The sequence below is a fragment of the Ostrea edulis genome, chromosome 1 (assembly GCF_947568905.1).
Source record: "Ostrea edulis chromosome 1, xbOstEdul1.1, whole genome shotgun sequence".
Taxonomy (NCBI): domain Eukaryota; kingdom Metazoa; phylum Mollusca; class Bivalvia; order Ostreida; family Ostreidae; genus Ostrea; species Ostrea edulis.
The window spans coordinates 19,307,252-19,332,685 of record NC_079164.1 but is presented as its reverse complement, the minus strand read 5'-3'; the positions used below and the strand labels follow the sequence as shown (position 1 = coordinate 19,332,685).

Genomic DNA, 25,434 nt, shown 5'->3' with positions numbered 1-25,434 from the left:
GTATGTAGCTTGGGCCACTTCCCCAGAAAATAAACACAACTGCAGTAAGTACCATACAAAGTAAATGTGATACAAAACATGGAAATTTAAAATAAATATACTTTCAAATATCATACTTTATTTGGACCACAGTAAAAATTGACATGTCTTAATTTGTTAATCCATGCTCTTGTCTGCTTTCTATAATGCTTCCTTGTAAATGATAATGGAAATCTTCAATAGAAATTTCTATTCGGGGATATATTTCGTTCCTCTTCCTGTTGCATTCAATCATGATTGGTGATAGTACAACATCGCTAAAACCACTTAAATATGTAATTTATAAATATAAAGAGTTGCCCAAATTCTCGCCATTCAGGTCTTGCAAGATTTTAAATGCTCGGAGTAAAAATTAAAACTAAGCTGGAATAGACATTTACGACCTTGCATATTTCCGTAACAGATCTTGCATCATCATTATTTCAATTTTTCTTATACATGTCATGACTATATATCAGCAAGGTGACATATTCAATTAAATTGTGCCACGTCAAATGTCTACCATTTTTCCTGTACCTTTTGATCAGTTAAAGAATACATATTTCCAATAATCTGAGCAGACATTTTCCTAGTCTCTGTGTTTCTGTCTTGGAAAGCTCTCTCCACAACAGGCATGATCAGGGCCAGTGAGGGGGCGTCAATAAAGTGGACAAACTTGGTCTCTAGCAAAGTCTGCAGACACACCAGCGTCTTTTTTGCTGGTTCCTGTAGAGCATCCAGTAATACAGGCACAATGGCTGAAATAATTAAAAACTTGTGAATTCTCCACCAGAATGTTTACCTTTTGTTCTCTGATGTAAATCACAAGAACTTTATCTTTGTGTAAATTCAAGGGATTGTCTTCAATGAAAACAAGTTTTCATGGATAGATTTGTATGTACTAAATGGCATATACATGTATGTGCAGTAATGTTCAAATAAATTTGACAAGGCACGATTGCTGAAATAAATGTTCACGATACAAAATTGATGTACAGTATACATAATTTCCTTATCAGCTACTGACCTTGAATTTCTGGATTCCTGATGACTTTTCCGATCTGTTTGAGAGCCTGGGCGCCAGCCTTCTGCACTTTGGCATGAGAATCGGTCAGTACTTCTGAGATCTTGGGTACAATGCTAGGCAGGCATGCAGATAACTGTTTGGGTGCACAGAATGCCATAGCTCCCAACAGTTCCACAGCTCCTGTAAGTAAATGAACGCATGGAAACAACTTTCAGTTTAAACTCACTGCCTTGGGGACTTCCTGACTTATGTCAATCTCCCTCATGTGATCATATTTAAACCTCCTGAAATTCTTTTCAATACAAATAGGCTTTATTTTGTGACTTCCATGCCTTACATGACAATGGACTAATTTTTCCATATCAAGGTTTGATTCAAATTGTGTATAGCGAACTTTGAGAGAGTCCCCAGGAAAGTGCTCCTTGCATCTTGGATACAATGAACATTATTTAGACCTAGTCAGAACAAAAGAATTCACCAGAAACTTTTATTTTTGTGCCGAGATTTGAAATACTAGCAATTGGGAAGTTGCAATGAAAATGAGGTATTTTCAATGTTATTGATTGTTACGTCACAGAGGAAAACAGTGAAAAGCGATGCTTTTCATTTTTACAAATGCTAAATAACAAAGTGCAGTTAACATAATTTGTAACAAGGTAAACACAATAGAAATTGTAAATATACATATAAGAAATGTCTTTCAGAATTTGAAAGCATACGATATGACATACAAATGTGCCTTGCACCTCATCACATATTGAATGGAGCGCATTAGCACTCCATGAAAAATTTGCAGACATGAAGAGGCTAAAGTACAGCTCATATACTTTCAAAAAGTAAGAAGACCCAGTCGTCAAATACAATTAAGATTGGAAACCATAAAACTCTTTGATCAATGATTACATAATGGCAGCAAAATCATATAATTAAAAATAATAATTACTCTGGTTTGTAAGTAAATAAAGTTTGTTTCTAAAACACTACAAACATTAAATAATTAAGTATCAAATATTCTAATTCTTTGATGTTATGTGAAATGACAATACACATGTATCATATGTTTTACTAATCAATACACACAATGTCTATGTTTACAAACCTGTTTTAGTTCTCCATGAATCTTCTTCTAAACCTTTCAGTAATGAAGGCAACACCAGTTTAACTCCATGGGCTGTAAGCATGCTCATAACAGCTTTGGCTGTGTCATCTGCTGCCTGGAAACACACAGATGTACATACCTGTATTTTGCTGTTACATGAATTTATTTTAATTTTTACTGTGTGAACTTAAAAAACAAATTTCATTTTTGAAAATACATGAGGATATGAACTGTGACACTTCATGCCGGCATCCTTCATGAAGTGAGTTAGTGCTTCATGAAAAGTACGCCAGCACAAAGCATTGCAGTAGGCACTTCATGACGCCAGTTAGTGCTTCATGAAAAGTACGCCAGCACATAGCATTGCAGTAGGCACTTCATGAAGTGAGTTAGTGCTTCATGAAAAGTACACCAGCACAAAGCATTGCAGTAGGCGCTTCATGAGGTATACCAGCAAGAAGCTTCGCAGTTCATAACCTCATGTACTTTCAAAAATGAAATTTATTTCTTATATTTACATTCTACTTTCATTTCTGTCAGTCTTGCTGTTAAAAAAGACAAACAATATTATGAAGATTCCTTTGTGCATTGTTCACACTGCAATACATTCATGAGGAAAGGGCTATCATTACAATTTGTAGAGATATCAAAGGCAATGTCATTGGATATGTAAATATATGGCTATTTTACATATATCAGCTGCTATTTGTTTTATAAAATCAGTATGACACAATATACCGTAATTCCTGGAATTTACCCACCTGTCTAACATAAGGACTACTGTCTCCAAAACACAACAGAAGATGTGGAAGAATGTGGACAACATAAGGCTCAAACAATTTCCCCAGCATTGCACACAGCATCTCATAGGCAAACAGAGCACCTGTGTAAGAAATTCAGATGTTTATTTAGTTTCTGACACAGAAAATATTAAAACGAGGATAAATATAAAAGTCTATGCATCATGTACCTAGAGTATCAATTCTGAAGTTAACTGTTTTTGTAATATCAATATTCCTATCATTTAATTGGTGAATTTGTTTGAATTTAAAAATGAATAAAATGTAAACCCCCCTGGTCATGAATTTTTGCGAATTTGGGCATAGGATTGAGTATAAATTTTATGTGATTCAATTGTTTACTAAGAAGCAGCAAAATAATAATTTGTGTGATGTACATGTAAGTTCTGCAGAAAAAAGTATAAATTAAAGAGGAAAGAATCTCTCGTCTATAACTCCAGCAAACATAGATTTAATGACAGAACAAATTTGTTTTGATAAATATCAGGATCAGCCTGGACTTCCAAGAGTTTGTCACATCATCAATAGCAACAAATGTTACTGTTTTAAAGGTTAAGATTCTTATATCAGGGAAATCCTCAAGTAAGGGGTGGAGCTTATTCATTAAAAGTTTTACCCCCCCCCCCCCCCACCAATGACTTGCTGTATATACGATTATATACAGTAGTTCTTAGTCACCCTTTGTCTAATGCTAAATGGCTTGCAGTGTTTAAATTTTGCTAACTACCAACAAGTATTGGACTAAATGAACACTGCTTTGTAACAAGGTTAGTGCTACTGTAAATTCAGAGAATTTCTGACAACTGACTCCAAAGAAGCGGAAAAATTGATGTCATGACTGTATGAAGTACTATGAACTATCAACCTGGGTCTGCAAGCATCACAACCTGAAATGGGGGTTCCACCTAGCTCAGAAACTATGAATTTGAATTCTATGAAAACTACATATACATGTGCACATGTACTTGCTCTGTGTTAACTTTCATTCCTTAAGTAACAATTTCACTATCATCTCAATCCAATGCACGTAAATACATATTCACAGCTTTCAAGGTAATGGTCTTTGCATAGACAGAGTCTTTCTTTGTGACAACCATCACATAATGGCAAAATTGTTCTTTTTTAGTTCAGCATCAGTGAAAGCAACTTAAACAAAGCAGAAATAGCGTAAAATTCCCGTATATATACAGTATAATTTTTTACCTTCTTTTCTGCGTGGGTTTTTCTTGTCTTTGACAGCCTGCTCCAGAGTGGACATAATCTCTAGCTGTTTGAGGGCAGTGATTCCCAGCCCCCTCACCAGGCCAGCCAATCCGTACGCTGCCCCCCTCCTCTCACCATAGTTATCAGACTCCAGCAGCAGGTGCAGCAATTTCTGTACCAGCTCCGGGGCATTCTGCTTAATTCCTGGCACCAGGGGAGGTAAGCAATTAGCCACTGCTTCTTGTACCTAGACAACAAAGATCAGAAACAATGTTCTCATACAACATGCTCACTTGAAACCAGAGTATTTAATTTACTGCGACTGTCTTAAAGCTGCCGAAGTGTTATCAAAATGACTAAAACAGCTTTACAGTACTTGAAAATCCCCACTGACATATTCTAAAAAATGCATACATCTTGTAATCTTTTGTTGCAATCTTGACATAAGGATTTCTTTTGTTTATATAAAAACAATGGCTGCAACATTTTTGTATGGTAACAAATAATTCATTGAAATCTTACATAATTTTTATGAAATTTGATTGGAGGTTTCTTTTTTTCCACTCAGATTCATTTTTTAACATTTTGATCACAATTTAGAATTAAAAAGAGTTTTAATGACATGGTTGACAGCTAATGCCTCTTCACAAACATAGATGGCATATTTTCATACACATGACATATACACACATATATATATATATATATATATATATATAATACATGTTATTAGGCTACATGTGGGTGGTGGTGTCTGAGAACCAGAGAATCGATTTGATGTCGCCTTATCTTTAATCAGTGACAATTTCTTACATTACAGACACTCATTAAATACATTTTGTACCTCTTGAGAGGGTGTGGACAATGCTCCAATCAGCTGAGCCACAATAGGTTTGATTTTTGGATTGTCTTTGTCTAAATGTTTGGCCAGCGATCCCATCAAGATGACAATGCTCTGTCGAACAGCATCAAAGCTGGCTGTGTCTGGAGCATTGCTCAGGCAGTCCTCAAAGACTGGCAGGAGGATGTTCACGTGCTCCTATAAACAGATGGAGATAAGTCAAACAAGCATTCTGTAAGTATTGCGTAACAATATATGTCCCCTAACTGCCTCGAGTCAAGCCGTTTGCGTGAATGATCTTATGTCAATAGTTTATGCATAATAAGTGATGGGAAATTTTTAAAGAAAATTTTAGTAATCGATTATTGGAAATATTTAAAAGGTCATAATCAATAGAAAATTCTAAAACTTTATCTTTATCAAACTCCTCATTTTTTAAATAAATTCCTGTTCTGTATCAAAAGATTTATTATTATCAATACACTGCACATGTAACACTTGTATTTATTTGAACTTAAATAAACTTGCTCCTGTAGGGGATATGGAAAGATCAAATAACATGTATGCTGATTATTCAACTATGTAATTATCAACCTGTGACTTCTCGCCAGATTTTAGGTGTTTGACTGTTGCGAGTTCAATGTTCATGAAATCTAGGTTTTTGTGTGGTGACTCCAACAGGAGTAAGTGTATTGTTTATTTGCTTAATTTATAATCAACAACTGTTCAATTAACTAATTTTAAAGTGATTCCATTTATATCATGTTTTTGTTGCAAAATTTCATACTTTTCTAACTTTAAGGTAACCAACTTTCACCTTCTTCGTTCGTGAAATTTGTGCATTAGATTGCAGTAAATTACTCTTCATTTGTTTTACATGTATGTGTCAAATGTTATTGTCAGAATTATTGTCAACATTTGTGTGTTCAGGATAATTTTGATGTAAATCAATGCACTCCTATAACATCTATTTCCGCTGGACTTCATTTCTTGTATTCTGCAGACTTACCTTCCCGTGGGCTGTGACCGTTGCTAGGGCAGCATCTCTCATGCGTGTCCTGACCTCCACTGACCGATCACCCAAGGCGTGAGGTACATAGAAGGAGAACAGTTCCTCTATCTGGTCTGCAGGAAGCAGTGGGGAGATCTTCTCCAGGGCCAGAGCCACCCCGCTACGTGCTGGCCACTCATCTAGTGGAGGCTCCCCAATCTGGCGTCCAAACGAGTCCAATACTGGTGGAGGCATCTAAATTACAGACACTTATAAATAAGGCCAAAATAAAATTATAGTTTTTGGAATTACTGACCGCCTCATTAGAATTATTCCCGCTAGAAATATTATCTTGACAAAATTATTTATTTATTCATTTTTTGTTCCATCAGTAAAAAATGTTTATAATTTTGTCAGATCAACGAATTACTCGTCTTTAAACATCGGTTTTGACATCCTCATTAATTAAATCAGTCGGATCAGTAAAATGCTTTTTTCTTGCTATCTGTATAATAAAGCATTTAGATGATCGTCATTGACAAGCAGTAGCCTCCAAAATGTCAGTGTGAAGTGTAAAGCGTCCTGCTAATGAGCCAAACATCCCTTTGTGTTTCTATTCACATGTACAAGGTGAAAATCAGCAATATAATTTACAATTTTAGTCTTCAAAATACTTATCAATGGAAAGAGATCCTTGCAGAGATCGCGAGCGAAGTAAAAAACAACAACCAGGGATGTGACTGAATTCCTCAGAAATCAGAGGAAAACTGGTCAAAAAGGGAGGAAAACACCTCACCCTACATGAAAAAATATCATTTTCTGCCACTTTAGATCAAATCCAGAGTGTTTCATTTTTTCGAAAATTCAGCAAATCAGAGGATTTCCTCTGAAAAGAGGAAAAATCACACCCCTGAACAACTCCGATGTCATTTTTTGTCAGATGGCATGGGTAATATCGGCCAGAGTTACATGGATACAAAGTGTTTGAAGTTGAATTGCACAACGCCCATGGGGTTTGCATACTATGCTGATGCAGAAGAAAAGATTTTTGCTTTTACTGTGCATCAGCTGATGCCGATTTCAAAGGACTATAATTTACTATAGAAATTCAGTAGGGTTCTCCCTATCCGTGCCAATTGTCTTGTCAAAAGGCTAGAGACTTTGAAAGAGAAATCCTCTGAAATTGACTGATGAAATTATTGATGGGAACTGTCACCTTTGTCATAGTTTTGAGTATTTTGAACAGTCACTTTTTTCACCTCTTTTCAGCGTGATTGTTTCTGAATTAAAAGAAAACATATCTCAATAATAAATCTGTTCACTGTTTTATATTGTGGTTTTTATCATTAATTTTAAATTCAACTTCAATAAAATAAATTTCCTTCCTCCCTCCTGGGTCTGAAACCCCCCAGGCGACAATTCCAAACAAACATTTTTTTAAGGATGGCCTAACCAGAAATCCACAGGCCACAACACTCACCCGAGTCTTAATGAGAAACCACAAATTCTAACTAAGAATGTGGCCTTCCACTTTGCAAAAGGCCACGACTAGAAAAACATGAATCTTCCCTAAATAAGGATATACACATGTAGATATTTTTATCCTTACCTATTAAAGACAGGCATAGAAAAACAAACACATTAAAAATTAAATGCACTGTGAATTCTAATAACAGTGAGATTTTGAAATCTTCACTTTACTACTGAAATAAGAACTGGGAAAATACATCTTCACTTTACTATTGAAACAAGAGGTACTGTGAGCAATGCTCACTAAGAATACCCCCCGCTTACCCCAATCTCCCAAAGGGTGTTGGTAATAGGTATAAACTACCTCTTTTCTGAGTGTAAAAAACAAATGGCATGACAAACCAAACCATATTGCTACTTCGATGTCCAGTGCGCGTGACCTTTGACCTTTTGACCCCAAAATCGATAGGGAACATCTTCATCCCATGGGTAGTCCATATGTATGATATGGTGACTGTAGGTGGAAAGGATAACGCTTTAGAGCCCGGAAACCATATTGCTACTTCAATGTCCAGTGCGCTTGACCTTTGACCTTTTGACCCCAAAATCGATAGGGAACATCTTCATCCCATGGGTAGTCCATATGTATGATATGGTGACTGTAGGTGGAAAGGATAATGCTTTAGAGCCCGGAAACCATATTGCTACTTCAATGTCCAGTGCGCTTGACCTTTGACCCCAAATTCGATAGGGAACATCTTCATCCCATGGGTAGTCCATATGTATGATATGGTGACTGTAGGTGGAAAGGATAACACTTTAGAGCCCAGAAACCATATTGCTACTTCAATGTCCAGTGCGCTTGACCTTTGACCTTTTGACCCCAAAATCGATAGGGAACATCTTCATCCCATGGGTAGTCCATATGTATGATATGGTGACGGTAGGTGAAAAGGATAATGGTTTAGAGCCCGGAAACCATTGCGTCTACAGACGGACGGACGGACGGACAGACAGACAGACGGACAACCCAATTCCAGTATACCCCCCCCCCCCCCCCCCCCCACAACTTGTTGCGGGGGGTATAATAAGAACCGGGAAATACATCTTCACTTTTCTACTGAATTAAGAACTGGGAAAATACATCTTCACTTTACTATTGAATTAAGAACTGGGAAATACATCTTCACTTTACTATTGAATTAAGAACTGGGAAATACATCTTCACTTTACTACTGAATTAAGAACTGGGAAATACATCTTCACTTTACTATTGAAATAAGAACCGGGAAATACATCTTCACTTTACTATTGAATTAAGAACTAGGAAATACATCTTCACTTTACTATTGAATTAAGAACTGTGAAATACATTTTCACTTTACTACTGAATTAAGAACTGGGAAATACATCTTCACTTTACTACTGAATTAAGAACTGGGAAAATACAATGTAATCTTTGAAACAAAGACACATAACATGTTTATATCTCGGCATTAACACTGCATCTTTACACGAGATGAAAGACATCCTTACATAGAGCTTATCTTGATATTTCTCCTTGAGTTGCTGGATGGTGGTCGTGATGAACTCGGGGTGACAACTGATGGTTTTCTCCATGGCTTTAGCTGAAGCTTTCCTCACAATCTCCTCAGAATGCGTCACATCATCAATAAGAGGCGAACACAAATCTTCATATGGCTCATCCAGCTGAATTCTCTCACGTAAACTATGACAAGATATAGCAAATAAATGTAAACTACGACAAGACTTTGCAATTTATTAATGTGAAATACTATATATATACATATATGACTTAATTTACATGTACATGCAAAAGCAGTTCTATAAATGAAGGCCAATTGTAATAGATTATTTCAAACAAAATCATTTAAAGATTGCAAATCACACCCGAAGTTTCTCAGTCTTCCCTTGTCTGCACCTACTCTCATTTACGAACTGCTCCCAAAAATTATAATCTCAGGTACCAGTCACCAACTGACATGTCTCTTTTATGAAACTTATATTGAAACATACATAATTCTTCTTGGGGGTGACCATTTTCAAACTATTGTCTTCAAGATGACAAGGTTGATGATTTTGGCAGAGACCCTCATGCTCATTATAATTACAGACATAGTTTAGATACAGGAGGAACAGAGCAGACTTTATAAACTTTATGCGTTTCAGTATTTGATCCGTTTCACCCCATCCCAACACCAGAACTTTGGTTAGGGTCTTTTTTAATTGCTATACTAATTGTGCACCAAGTTTGACTAGATGTTCAGGAGAAAAGAAAATGCAATACATTTACAGTAAAAATGAGCCATACAGCAAAGCCATAGCCCATTACTTTTATCAGGGGTCACAAGTTTTACAATTATGGTAGAGGTTTCTACTCTCATCATAATCATTTTGTCTGCTGTACACTGGAGAAAAAGATGAAGACTTTTAGAGATGTAAACAGTTTCAGTATACAAGACCCAGCGGTCAAGAGTTCTATACTTTTGGTAGTAGCAACCATGTTCATTATAATCATGCAACCAGTTCGTGCACAGGAGTAAATTCAAGATAGTTTGTTTGTTGGGTTGTACATGTACGAAGCTGTTTCTCCCATTCAAAAATGTTTTCACTCAGGTACATGTAGTTGGTTTACAGAATGTAGATTCTTGGAAGAAATTCAAAATGTTCAAATCTTTAACAGACACATCAAAGTGGATAGGAACAGATTACCAACCATCCAAGTCATACTCCAGTAACTTACTAATTCCTTTTTTTTTCACTAAGCAACACCTTCCACTTACATGTCAGCAAGCTGTCTAATGTTGTCATCATCATCATAACTGACAACCCACACCCGCCGAGCAATCTGTAATCCAAGGTCAAGGTCATCATCAATGTTTGGCAGGACATCGGACATCCTAATAAGCCCCTGTAACAAAAGACAAAATGCTTGATTTAGAAGAATATTCCTTCACATTAAGGACTTGTACATGTTAAATTCTCTCTTCTACTGTATCTGAACTACAAACTACAGTATCAATATTTCAATGAACAATGTAGTGAGAGGGAATATCAAACAAAACTAACATTATACTAAATAGGATAAAATTTGTGCGACACGTCATTCTAAGTAACAAAAGGTATATAAATCTCTTGTTCTCTCATTAAACGAATGCTAAATACTCTGGTGGTACATCTACAGACACATGTACAGTGTATTTTTTCTCATTTAACGAATACTAAATACTGTGGTGGTACATCTACAGACACATGTACAGTGTATTTTTTCTCATTTAACGAATACTAAATACTCTGGTGGTACATCTACAGACACATGTACAGTGTATTTTTTCTCATTTAACGAATACTAAATACTCTGGTGGTGCATGTACACATACAGTGTATATACACTAGAGGAAATAAATAGAGCACCTGCTTCAACATCCCTCTCTGAGTTCTTGCACTCATGTGTCAACATTATACTCAGGAGTCTGAATGTCATAGAAACTACAATGTCATGTAACAAGAGGCCTACAAGCCTTATCGGTCACCTGCGTCTTCGTTAAAAGTGTCACTAGCCCCAAGGGCTATGAAATCTAGAAAAAATTTCCTGTTCTGCATATTTAAGCTAAACTTTTATATGCAGAAACAGTATAAAAGAAGATGTGTTCTTAAAAATTAAATGCCCCGATGGTGCTTTTACTGATGAAAGATTTTACAAAATATTATATACGTAATATCAATACGATATGACTAATTTGGACCCGTCATAGTCAAAACTCTGGGTTGCAAAATTCACAATTTTGGTACATCCTTTTCTAAAATATGTGTTTAGTTTTTATGCCGTATCAGCAAACCTTTTAAAAGAAGATTTTCAAATGATAAAGACAATAATAACTATCATAATTTTGGCTCCACCCTGGAAACAAAACCCTTACCCCTGGGACCGTGAAACAAAACCCTTACCCCTGGGGCCGTGAAATCTACAATTTTGGTAATGGATGACCTACTCTTTCTAAATATCTATTTAGTTTCAATTTAGCCTCTTAAAGACGATATTACTTAAATGTTTTACATATATAAACTATATATATACACCAAGTTTGGCCCCACTCTGGAGTCAGAACCTCTACCCTGGGGATCATAAAATTTACAATTTTGGTAGAGGCCTTCCTGCTCTACATGACTATCCATTTAGTTTTTCTTACAGATATACAGTTGTAGAGAAGATTTTTGAAGTTTTTACCCCATCCATAAGCCCCAGGGGTGAAAAACACCTGAAATTTACATCTTATGTCACCCTTGTCTCAATGATGCTTCATACCAAATTAGAAAAGAACTGGAAAAGTAGTTATCAACAAGATGTGTTTGTGAAACACAAATGCCCCCGATAATGGCCAAGGTCACAAGGACAAATATCTTGGTACCAGTAGAAAGATCTTGTCACAAAAAATGCTCATGTACAATATGAAAGCTCTAATATTTACCATTTAGAAGTTATGACCAATGTAAAAAAAAAAAAATTAAAGTAGGTCAAATGTCAAGGTCAAAAGGTTTAGTACGAACGGAAAGGTCTTGTCACAAGGAATACTCATGTGAAATATCAAAGCTCTACCTCTTACTGTTCAAAAGTTACAAGCAAGGTTAAAATTTTCAAAAAGTAGATCAAACTCCAAGGTCAAGGTCACAGGGTTAAAAATGTTGGTACTCATGGAAAGGTCTTGTCACAAGGAATACTCATGTGCAATATCAAAGCTCTATCACTTACTGTTCAAAAGTTATTAGCAAAGTTAAAGTTTCAGACAGAATGACAGACAGGACAAAAAAATATGCCCCCCGATCTTCAATCTCGGGGGCATAAAAAGAAGTGAAAAATGTTCAATTGTTAACGCACAACAGACGCTGACCAATTGCAATAGGTCACCTGTGTTTATCTAAGAATCCTGAATCCACATACATGTATACAGTATATATACAGTACAGTACACATGTCTCATACGCACAGTATCATAACCTACCTCAAAATCTTGACACAGATTTCATCCTTATCAAAATTTCAATGAAATATGCTGATAATTTTGCGAGATACTGTACCTTGCATACAGAAAGACAAACAAACATGGGTCGCTACCTTCCATCTGTCCTGCTCTGCTGACATTAATGCAGGTGTAAATAACAAAGTTTCACCTGTAAAGCAGAATCCCTGGATGTCACATTGGGCAGCATTAGAGCATCCAGCAGGACTACAATGTCTTTCCCTGAAGGCTCTGCACATCCCTCTTTCCCTGAAATGGACTCTGCCACCTCCACCAAGGCAGTACTGGCTAGCTGTTGAATCTTGGAGGAAGAGGTGGTTCCAATCACCTGGAGTAGTGTTCTCAGGATATCGTGGTGAGGCAGTAATTCAGGATTGGACTAAATTAAAAGTACTTCGGATACACTATACATGTATATACAGTTTTCATCAAATTAGCCCAATCTCAAACTCGTTTACAAAGGATTCTGCATAATATCAAATGAAAGGGTGTCAAAATTTTCACAGTATACAATATATGTAAGTCTTTTAGACAGTTTTAGCAGATACATTCTGAGTTTTTAAACAGGCTAGTTTATGAAAATCAGCCCATTACAATCAGTTTAGAGAGAATGCTTCTATCAGTAGTAGGAGGAGCTATAAATAGGTAATACTAACTGAATTGCTGGACTTAGTTTTCCTCATCTGAGCATGATTGATGATCATCTTCAAGGCCCGAGACACTGTTAATTCATCACTGCCAACCAATTCTCCCCCATTACGCAAAACAACAGCCAGAATGTAATAAATATACACAAAAGTGGAAGCATCAAACAGTTCTGTCTCTCTGTCCGGGTCCGACACGGGGTCAGGCACTGACCTCTCACTCAGGAGTTGTACGACACTTGTTGCTTGTTCTTTGACTGGGATCCGGGTCCACTCTTCATTCAGCGGACATGCTGGCTCAAGCAATCTTAGACCAATATTGCTGACTTTCATACCTAAGAAGTAATTTAACAAGATCTAGTTTAAATTAATCTCTATTCCACGTAATCAATTACATTGAATTCCGTAAGGAAACTTATAGATTATAGTGAAAGCCTGTCATACTATGTCACTATTCCATTACACATGTATCTTCTACACAGTATACCTACCAAACATATTGTCCTCAAACACAGCTTGACCTATGCTAAGGTAAACTTTGCTGGCTTCTGGGGCTCCAAGTGGAGACCTCAAGAGTGGTACCAGACATCCACACAAACGATTCATGTATTCACAGGTAGCTTGACTGTTACCACGCAGACTAGCCTGAATAATCTGGCATCCACAACACAACGAATCATTCAGCTGTGGGGAAAGAAAATCGCATAATTATAAATATTCTAAAATACCATTTCTCCCTATGTATCAAACGGTTAGCAGTCATTTTAATAAATATCAGAAAAATTATTTATATAAATATCGACAAAACCCCCTATGGAGCCCTGCCTTAGTAAGCCTCTTTCTGATCTCAGCCTCCTTGTCTCTCTGAGCTTGTAGCATCTCCTCCTGCTTCTTGGATAACTTCACAGGTTCCTTTGTTTGTTTTCCTTTCTTCTTCTCCAATTCCTAAGGACACAATTTTAAAATCTTTACATCATGAAACGCAGTATTAAGTCTTCCCCGGAAGACATGTGTCGCCTGCTAGTTCATTCTATATGTAATATATCACGTATAATGTTGAAAAAGTAAATTATTGAAATGGTTTTTGTCAGTTTAATACTCCTTTTAAAGGTTTTGAGAATTACTAAACATTCTTTAACGATAACTTAATTGAAATTGAAAGATGAGACATTATTATGCAATGGAATTTGTGGGAGAATCTGTTTGAAATTAAGACATTTACTAAATGTAGACTGAATGAAAACATATGTTTGAAAATATGTATCAACCTGTTACTGTGCTCTTCAAGACAATGGTAATAACCATAAGTAATTATCTCTTGGGTTTACTGCTTAGTCTTGTTGTCTTTTTATATATCCAATTTACTGTTTCTCAAGAAAAATCATAATTAGTGCTGTTCTGAAATCACATATACTCTCCTTCAGTATGGGAATTACAAATACTGTCCTTTTGTACATAAAAATACTGTCCTTCAGTTAATCATAAAATAAAATCTTCAGCAAAAAATTTTTTTGCTGTAAAAAATTCTAAGTCCCGGCAAACAGGAAGTTGATAAGCGACAGATTCGAAAATGTCTTACACAATACAGTTGGTCACACTGATGCTCTGTGCCAAATATCAGGGAGTTGCCCCATGTGGTTCTTGAGAAAACTGTGACAGAAATTTTTTTGCTGTAAAAAATTCTAAGTCTCGGCAAACAGGAAGTTGATAAACGACAGATTCGAAAATGTCTTACACAATACAGTTGGCCACACTGATGCTCTGTGCCAAATATCAGGAAGTTGCCCCATGACGGATAGTGATCCCTATATGTCGCCACTGCGTGTAACGCAGGCGACACAATCATATATTGTCCCACTGTGAGTGATAGAGTATTCAAATTTTGTAACTATTGAAATTTCATAACGAACACAGTAAAACTCAGATATACTGAATGTGTATAATCCAAATTTATGGCTATAACAACTAAATACTGTCAATAACTTATTTTCTTCTTCTTTGGTGACAGATCAATGAATTTCAATTCATGATTGACATGAAAGACTAAGCTTGTTTATTTTTCTCTATTTCCAAATATTTTGACTCATCAACAAGATGTGTTTGTAAAACACTGACGCTCCTGTAAGGCAGCAAAGTAATTCTGTTAAAGCGAAATAAAGGTCTTGTCACAAGGAATATACAGGTGAAATATGAAAGCTCTAGCACTAAGCATTCAAAAGTTATGGAAAAGGTTGAAGTTTTCAAATGTAGATCACACTTCAAGGTGAAGGTCATGAGGTCAAAAAATTTGGTACCAAAAGAAAGGTCGTATCAACAAGAAATGTATGCCCCCCAGTGCAAAATTTAAAAGGGTTATACAGTTTTTGAACTGGTAGTAGTGCCAGTAGAATTCTTGATATGGAGCAGACAATATCTTCCTATGTCCAGAGTGGATTGACTCTTGACCACGTGACCTCAAAATCAATAGGGGTCATCTACTCTTTAGAATGTACCAGAGTTCAAAGTTTGATGTCTGTCAAACAAAGGGTTCTCAAGATATTGGGCGGTCAGTATATTTCTATATCCAGTTTGACCTTTGACCATGTGACCTCAAAATCAATAGGGGTCATCTAATCTTTAGAATGTACCAGTGTTCCAAGTTTGATGTCTGTCAAGCAAAGGATTTTCAAGATATTGAGCCGACAGTATATTTCTATGTCCAGTTTGACCGTTGTCCTTTGACCAAGTGACCTCAGAATCAATAGAAGTCATGCACTCCTTAGGATGTACCAGTGTTTTAATTTTGATGTCTGTCATGGAAAGGTTTCTCAAGGTATTCAGCGGACAACATGTAGTCTACCGACTGACAAACATATCTACTACCACCAAATTGTGCAAATCAATAAGCCCCTCTTCTTTGAAAGGGGGGGGGGGATAAATATCACTTTTCCACATACATACACATTAGCACCATTTATTAAAAGATATAGAGTATATCTATATGCTACATAATGAATTCCTTTAACAAATTCACATTAAATGTATTGTGAATTACATATGTATGCTCATAACAATATTTTTTATTATATGCTTCAAGAGACAGCTATATATCTGTGTTCTACTGTACTCTGATGTCATATTTTCCTTTCTCCATTAAACAGAATTCGTTTTATATTTGGGAGTTTCAATCATACCTTCTTGAGTTCTAATTCAGCCATTTGTTCTTCATATGAGTAAAGTTTGTTTTCTTTTCTGATGTTGATGTCCTTCCCATCTGATGACTTCTCAAACCTGGAATTCAATCACAACATGAATGAATCAAAATAAACCAAATTTCTTACACCCTCATGAGTTCTTCTTTGATTAAGTAGAAGTACCCTATAATGAACTATTGCTCTCTACTGTAACTTCATTAAATCTGTGCTACTTGTCTGAATAACTTACTGTAGGAGTAGAGTTTTGTCGTATAGTTCTCCCTTAGGGCAGGTAAAAACTCCATGCTCCGCCTGTGTCACTAGTAACAGTTCACTCTTATCTAACAACCCTGTACTGTAGGCAATCATCTTAGGCAGGACCAGGTCCGGGGCTACTCTGACAAACGTAGACAGAGCGTTCTGTGTACACTGCAAAATGGAACCACATTCATTTTTGTATTTTGAAAGATACTTTCCTGCAATCTTGCCTTCTAAGGAAAATATGTGCATGGCAACGATGAATCACAGTAAAAGTACAGACCTCATCTAGTTTTCTGTCAGTTTTCACACTTTCCAAACACTTGTCAACATGGTTTATTAGAAACTGTCTGGCATCAATTTTCAATTGATACAGAATGTCTGTCCACGTAGAACTGTTAGAAAACACTGAAATACAAATGAACACATGACTTTATTACGTATGAAAACTACTGTAACAATTTTCAAAAGGTACAGTTTGAAACAGATGTACATTGTGCACGTCAAACTCAAAAACTCGAAGTCTACAGGACCATAATAACACTTGGAGATATCAAGTTTTTGAAAGTTCAAAAATCTGTACTTCGAACGACTGGTTTCAACTTTTGCACTAATAGAATATAACTCTGTTTACATGGTGTGAGAGTGGCAAAATTTATGATTTCATTCTCCCCAGGTACAGATGTACACTATTTAATAATGAAACTTTATTTCATCTGAAATACGAATATCAAAAGAACCTAAATATCTTTATTTCTGTTTTATTCTATTTCTACTTGTCACAGAATAAAGGTTAGCATTTAGTCTAAAAAAATTCTTCTAACTTTCAAATTTAACTAGGTTAATTGATAATTGCAGTCGATTACATTATTACGCACGGCACTTATTTTGGCCATGTGCATGGTCATATAAAATGCGCGGAATTTCATACAAGGGAACTTAAAATCATGTCATCTATTTTCAAGTAAACTATATGCAACTCGGCAGAATTTCATACTAGCAGATCAAATCAAAAAGGATAATCTGTAAAATTATGATTCCGTTGAATTAAATACGTCTACAGTATTTAACAGACCCATTAATCCGCAGGTGGGGATATCCAGCAGTCATTTGCAGACTACCAAGATACTGAGCTATGTTTTCAAAACAAATACCATGTTTCATGTAATGCCCATGCGGTGCTACTTAGGTCATAAGTAACTGATTGCTTGTGTAACCAATTCAGACTTTGAGGTATCAAAAGTAAAGGATTATATACCATATATCAGATAATTTTGGATTCAGGAATATTCAGTGGATTTTTCTCAAAAAATTACTGTAGTTTGAAATCTCAGTGCTTTTTATTTTGGTGCAATTTCATTTAACAAGTGTATCATTTAGTAAAAATTTTGGCACAAATTCTCCTCATCCCCTAAACATGCCAATGTTTCCAGCACACTAAAATGATACATAAATCGTATAGTAGGACTTAAATTTACATGCACTTTGGGAGATGGAAAGGTTTGCGAGATGGATAAAATGTAGTTTTGAATGATGAATAGTTCCAAAAGATGGGGAGTTTGAATTAACAAGAGTAAATTTGCTTATTCATATAGGAATAAAATTGGGACCAGGAGACTACATTTGTACTTCTGACAACAGATTATGAACTTTGAGAGATCAAAGTTCGATCCACCGAGAATCACATGTATCTAAATATGTGTCCATGTACAGTATTTGTAATAATATACCTATGCAAGGGTGGTGGGCTGACTTGACAGTTGCCATGGCAATGGCTTCTGCATCCTTTGGGTCAGCATTGTCGACAGCGGTTACAGTGATAAGACCTCTGGCAAGGATGACTGGTGAAGCATACTTGGATGTCTCTGGAGAATTCTCCTCACTGTCTCGTGTTTCTGGGTCAATCAACTGAAAAGGGTGTAATCGAGAAGGTGAAATGAAGTGGACTTTATTTCAACATTGATTTTTCAGATAAAACAATTCATCATTACATTACTTATATCTGATGTACATATACTATAATGTACAACCTTTCTGGGTGTTGCTTTCAAAAATCTCTGGAGAATTAAACAAAACACATATAAATGTAAATAAGAGGACCATTGAAGGCCACAAAACCCAGAAATACTGTTTCAATGCGTTTTCAATTCTGGTAATTGAAAATTACCTACAGATGAATAGAAGTGTTGATTTATAGTTTATCGCAATTTTTGTCTCTGCTTATTTTCCCTGAAATTTCACATTTCCCATCCTTTAAAATTTTACAATCATTGTTTATCTAATAATTGACAAGCCTAATTAAATGGGTCACAGTCCATGCATAAATCAAGGTATAATTACCGGTATAGTGAGGTATAATTACCGGTATAGTGAGTATAATTATAGCGAGTATAATTACCGGTATAGTGAGTATAATTATAGTGAGTATAATTACCGGTATAGTGAGTATAATTACCAGTATAATGAGGTATAATTACCGGTATAGTGAGTATAATTATAGTGAGTATAATTACCGGTATAGTGAGTATAATTACCGGTATAGTGAGTATAATTATAGTGAGTATAATTACCGGTATAGTGAGGTATAATTATAGTGAGTATAATTACCGGTATAGTGAGTATAATTACCGGTATAGTGAGTATAATTATAGTGAGTATAATTACCGGTATAGTGAGGTATAATTACCGGTATAGTGAGTATAATTACCGGTATAGTTAGGTATAATTATAGTGAGTATAATTACCGGTATAGTGAGTATAATTATAGCGAGTATAATTACCGGTATAGTGAGTATAATTATAGTGAGTATAATTACCGGTATAGTGAGTATAATTACCGGTATAGTGAGGGCTATTCCAGCAAAAAAAATATGGGGGGGAGGGAAGGCACTTCATTTTTAAGACAGCCACCCATACAATTAAATTTTCCTCTGCTACCACCACCCATACAATTAGATTCTCCCCTGCCACCACCACCCATACAATTCAATACTTTCATTTAACGTAACAAATGGATCAACCATATGATATTTTAGAACTTAATTCTAGTTTATATTTTTAAAAATGCAAAAAATATAAACAATAAAATGTCTTTCTTTGTTGTTTCATCGGGAGATGAAGGTAGCAATCATTGCAGAAAAAATTACATATTTTGGTTTCCAATGCAATTTTGGTAGGGAGAAAAAAAGGATGATCTCAGCATATAAAATGAAAGAAAAAATGCAATTAATTTTGTATACTCTGGAAACATGCGAGTTGTAGAAACCTAAGCTCTGTTTGCTTATTATAAACGAACAGTTTCACTAATGATGTGGGATATTGTCATATCATTTCTAGACTAGATGTACATGTCCTTTTTACTCATGTCATGATCTGGGTGCTTGTTAATTGCACAGTTGAAATAACAAGAAGTTGGTTTTTTTAAATGATATATAACTAAATAAAATATGAATATATTATACCACTTTTAATTTAAATTCACATATATTGTTACTCTCTTTATTGCTTTTAAAAGACAAGTGTCTTATTACATCAGTTACAATATGTATACATAAAATGGCATTGTATAGTGGTGTACAAATTCAAGCAAGCAACGGAGAAGATCTTTTCAAAGAGTTAGGTTTTCTCGCAACTTAAGTGCTAGACATAGATATTTCCCTAAATTACAAAGTGTATGCATATAGATTGTGACTTTTTTCCTTTGACTTTCCCCCCTACAATCTCTCGTAGGCCTACGGGAAACCCGCGAATATTCCATTTAAAATTTCAGTCCCAAGCATAATATTTACCCGATTTATATCGCAATCAGGCAAATTTTCCACTCTGTTAAACGTAATGGTATACCAGGTGGGAGATTTCATATCCGAATTACCCCGCACATCTCAAAGTCTGTCGAAATTCACACCTTCGGAAACAACGGTGATTCCCTGATCCTTGATTTTGTTAATTAAACAACAACTCGGGTTTTGGTAATTAACCTCACACGACGCTGCATGTTAATTACACGTTAACCAATTGATAGCTTGGGTATAATGATTGATTCAGAGTGCCGATTAAACAAGATCACCGCCGAACTGTTACCTGCGCATTTTAAAACGAAAGTGTTAGGAGCGATAATTCCCAGAATAGTCATGCTCGACTGAAATCGAAAGTAGGAATCGCGTTGTAATCGAAAAAATGTACAGTCGTTTCATAAAGGTGAAATTACACGAAAAGGTTGTAAAACTCATGATCGTTGGTTGCATTAGACAGGTGGTAGTTTAGGACAGGTACAATACGTTGGGTAACACCTTGGAGGGGAAAGTTTTACGGTAACATTGAGTTATCTGCCCATTTATCAATCTTTTTTCCGTACTTAAGTTAATGTAGAATGGCTCCGCTTTTCTTCTTCTTTTGTAATAATAGAAACGTAGCGTGATACGTTTTTATTTTTATCAAAATTCACAGGCACCCATGTTTTTTATTTAACCTGGAAGACAACCACCCATACAAATATATTTTCCCAAATCACCCCCACCCATCCAAAAAAATATCTGCTGCCGTCCCTCCCCCCCATACGTTTTTTGCTGGAATAGCCCTGAGTATAATTACCGGTATAGTGAGGTATAATTACCGGTATAGTGAGTATAATTATAGTGAGTATAATTACCGGCATAGTGAGTATAATTACCGGTATAGTGAGTATAATTATAGTGAGTATAATTACCGGTATAGTGAGTATAATTACCGGTATAGTGAGTATAATTATAGTGAGTATAATTACCGGTATAGTGAGGTATAACTACCGGTATAGTGAGGTATAATTATAGTGAGCTACTTAAGGAGGTGTGCTACACCAGAGAAATTTGATGTAGATGAAAAGTGGAGGATATGTACAAAAATATTTTGAAGTTGAAAATTTCAAATTTACTTTATTTTGTCAAAAAATAGTTTTAGTAGAAGGTAATCTGAAAAAAATTTAAAACCCCTGCTGCACTCGAACCTGCGACCTACAGGTCAGCAGTCGGTATTCTAACCTACTGAGCTACTCGGCTAGGTATTTAAATGGAAAAGGAAAAGTCAAATATTGCTGATATAGATTTTTTCATCCATGTTTTTGAAGGAAGTCAGCCATTATGACGATGTAGAGTACTACCTTAAACAGGTACTGGTACAGTGATTTATGACCGTTTTAAAATCTGAAAATAATTATCGATAAATATTTTGCACTACAGCAACATCTGCTAGAGCTTTAAGAGATGGATTATTCTTTCCCTGATATAATCGTCAGAGCTCACTGCAAACCTTTCAGCAAATCCACTTATTTACGTTAGGGCTATTCCAGCAAAAAAAATATGGGAGGGAGGGAAGGCACTTTATTTTTAAGACAGCCACCCATACAATTAAATTTTCCTCTGCTACCACCACCCATACAATTAGATTCCCCCTGCCACCACCACCCATACAATTCAATACTTTCATTTAACGTAACAAATGGATCAACCATATGATATTTTAGAACTTAATTCTAGTTTATATTTTTAAAAATGCAAAAAATATAAACAATAAAATGTCTTTCTTTGTTGTTTCATCGGGAGACAAAAGTAGCAATCATGGCAGAAAAAATTACATATTTTGGTTTCCAATGCAATTTTGGTAGGGAGAAAAAAAGGATGATCTCAGCATATAAAATGAAAGAATAAATGCAATTGATTTTGTATACTCTGGAAACATGCGAGTTGTAGAAACCTAAGCTCTGTTTGCTTATTATAAACGAACAGTTTCACTAATGATGTGGGATATTGTCATATTATTTCTGGACTAGATGTGCATGTCCTTTTTACTCATGTCATGATCTGGGTGCTTGTTAATTGTTGAAATAACAAGAAGTTGTTTTTTAATGATATAAAACTAAATAAAATATGATTATATTATATCACTTTAAATTTAAATTCACATATATTGTTACTCTCTTTATTGCTTTTAAAAGACAAGTGTCTTATTACATCAGTTACAATATGTATACTTAAAATGGCATTGTATAGTGGTGTACAAATTCAAGCAAGCAATGGAGAACTTTTCAACGAGTTAGGTTTTCTCGCAACTTAAGTGCAAGACATAGATATTTCCCTAAATTACAAAGTGTATGCATATAGATTGCGACGTTTTTCCTTTGACTTTTCCCCTTACAATCTCTCGTAGGCCTACAGGAAACTCGCGAATATTCCATTTAAAATTTCAGTCCCAAGCATAATATTTACCCGATTTATATCGCAATCAGGCAAATTTTCCACTCTGTTAAACGTAATGATATAACAGGTGGGAGATTTCATATCCGAATTACCCCGCACATCTCAAAGTCTGTCGAAATTCACACCTTCGGAAACAACGATCGTGATTCCCTGATCCTTGATTTTGTTAAATAAACAACAACTCGGGTTTTGGTAATTAACCTCACACGACGCTGCATGTTAATTACACGTTAACCAATTGATAGCTTGGGTATAATAATTGATTCAGAGTGCCGATTAAAGAAGATCACCTCCGATTTATTACCTGTGTATTTTAAAACGAAAGTGTTAGGAGCGATAATTCCCAGAATAGTCATGCTCGACTGAAATCGAAAGTAGGAATCGCGTTGTAATCGAAAAAATGGACAGTCGTTTCGTAAAGGTGAAATTACACGAAAAGGTTGTAAAACTCATGATCGTTGGTTGCGTTAGACAGGTGGTCGTTTAGGACAGGTACAATAGGTTGGGTAACGCCTTGGAGGGGAAAGGTTTACGGTAACATTGAGTTATCTGCCCATTTATCAATCTTTTTTCCGTACTTAAGTTAATGTAGAATGGCTCCGCTTTTCTTCTTCTTTTGTAATAAAAGAAACGTAACGTGATGCGTTTTCATTTTTATCATAATTCACAGGCACCCATGTTTTTTATTTAACCTGGGAGACAACCACCCATACAAACATATTTTCCCAAATCACCCACACCCATCCAAAAAAATATCTGCTGCCGTCCCTTCCCCCCATACGTTTTTTGCTGGAATAGCCCTTACTATACCACCAAATTGTACAAATTTACTTCAACCGATGGATTTGAGTGTTTATAAAAGTGCAAAATTGTTTGCAATATGAATTCCAGATTGGAACACAGCACAGGCATCTGATCAGCTGAGCGCGTCTTCCGAAACTGACAAGGTGAAAGTTTATCTATACCACTTGGAGTGAAATGACTGACAAAGTCCTATGATACATGCGAATAGAACCCAAAATCGTCAGAAATGGATTCAGAGAAACAGGAATATCATCCCTACTAGTGTAAATTGTTTCATTGACTGAATTTTTTCATTCAGAATTAAGAGTATATGATCAAATGCAGGCTTCTTTTTTTCCATTTCCTTCATAGGTTTGAACAATTGTGAATTATATTTTCACTACGGCTTTGAAATAGTGAAAATCTGATTCACATAAATTTAATATACTGTTTTAGGTTCTGATTCACGGGGGGAAAAAAGATAAACAGTATATTGTGAACAAACTCTAAGTCATAAAATTCAATAGTGCTTATAGCTTATGTGCAATGCTCCTTTGAAGATCAATGTCATATTTACAATCTACATGTAATTATCAGTCCCATAGCTCCCTTATCTTCTACTGAGAACTCTTCCTACCAATAATGGGGAATGCCATTTTAGAAAATTAATTTGTGGGAATTAGTCCCAAAAACATGACCCGACCTGGACGTTATAAAACTTTTTTGAGCATGTTTTCATACTCAAATTCTGTGCTCTAAATTGTACTCATACTCAAAAGTGAAGGTTATAAAACTTTAATAAAATTATTCTCATACTCAAATGGTGAACATGCTCAGAATTATTCAAGTATGCTTCAGAGCTTACTCAGAGTTGTACTCAAAACAAACATGGCTGAGTCTGAGTACAGTAAAAGTTTTATAACCTCCAGGCCAGAAGGGAATTTTTTTCTGACATATATAGATACATTCATTGAAATGTTTATTTATCCTATGAGAATATCTGAAACCTGATATATTCTAGTTCGAAATCCAACACTAATCATTTTTTTCTTTGTGATTCTGGTCTCAAACATGGTTTTGGAACATTTTCATCATATTGAAAAAATATCAGTATGTTTACATTTGGTATTGAGAATGGAGCAGAATACCAGCCCTTTGGAATTACAGGAAATGCTTGAGAAATGATCTGAGAGAACTTACAAGGAGTTAACTAACACATTATCCAAACACTAACAGACGTACTTCATCGAAACTTATTGACTGCTGCAATGTGTTTTAAGTAACAAATGTTAAGTTACCTTTTGAGCTTTCAACATTTCCTCGTACTCTTTCACAAGGCTAAGACAAATGGATGTTCCACCCAGCAAAGAAATGAGTCGCTTTATTACGTCCATTGTGGATTTTCTCACAGCTCTCGACTTATGTGTCACACAGTACACCAAGGCTTTGTAATATGGTCTAGACAAAATACAACAGTAACCCCGATACTTCACAAAAAGAAATCATCAATATACAACAAATACAAACTGCTTGAGAATCGCAATGCATTTATCTATTTCCAGTATGATTCTGTACTAAAGTTTCATTGACACCTGTATACTGCACATCAATGTACTGTCGATTGATGAATATTTGGACAATATCACTCTCATGGTCACTTACTTTGAAATCTTTTCAGTCATTTTTGTAGGATACTCCAAAATCATTTTCTCTGTTAGAAACACCACACTTTCCAGTACTGAAAATTAGAAACACAATCCTGCTTAATTATAAATGCGTATCATTATATGTTCATACATTGTAGCATGGTATGGTAAAACTATTTCATCAACACGCAATATAAATTATCCAATATTTG

The 25,434-nt window shown here is 35.5% G+C and overlaps 1 protein-coding gene across 1 annotated transcript in view; it reads right to left on the bottom strand.

Moving 5' to 3' along the window:
- The window catches only part of LOC125663580 (eIF-2-alpha kinase activator GCN1-like), a 59,031-nt gene that overhangs the window by 21,979 nt on the left and 11,618 nt on the right, over positions 1-25,434 (bottom strand). Inside the window, exons 16-34 of the mRNA XM_048895845.2 lie at positions 25,239-25,314; positions 24,875-25,034; positions 18,294-18,471; positions 16,847-16,971; positions 16,556-16,734; positions 16,306-16,402; positions 13,958-14,077; positions 13,624-13,816; positions 13,145-13,467; positions 12,640-12,867; positions 10,254-10,381; positions 8,986-9,178; positions 5,998-6,234; positions 4,992-5,186; positions 4,148-4,394; positions 2,906-3,027; positions 2,145-2,259; positions 1,046-1,225; positions 556-776 (exon numbers count right to left, since the gene is read on the bottom strand). Coding sequence (XP_048751802.2) covers positions 556-776; positions 1,046-1,225; positions 2,145-2,259; positions 2,906-3,027; positions 4,148-4,394; positions 4,992-5,186; positions 5,998-6,234; positions 8,986-9,178; positions 10,254-10,381; positions 12,640-12,867; positions 13,145-13,467; positions 13,624-13,816; positions 13,958-14,077; positions 16,306-16,402; positions 16,556-16,734; positions 16,847-16,971; positions 18,294-18,471; positions 24,875-25,034; positions 25,239-25,314 — 3,317 coding nt within the window. The remainder of the gene's footprint in view (positions 1-555; positions 777-1,045; positions 1,226-2,144; positions 2,260-2,905; positions 3,028-4,147; positions 4,395-4,991; positions 5,187-5,997; positions 6,235-8,985; positions 9,179-10,253; positions 10,382-12,639; positions 12,868-13,144; positions 13,468-13,623; positions 13,817-13,957; positions 14,078-16,305; positions 16,403-16,555; positions 16,735-16,846; positions 16,972-18,293; positions 18,472-24,874; positions 25,035-25,238; positions 25,315-25,434) is intronic.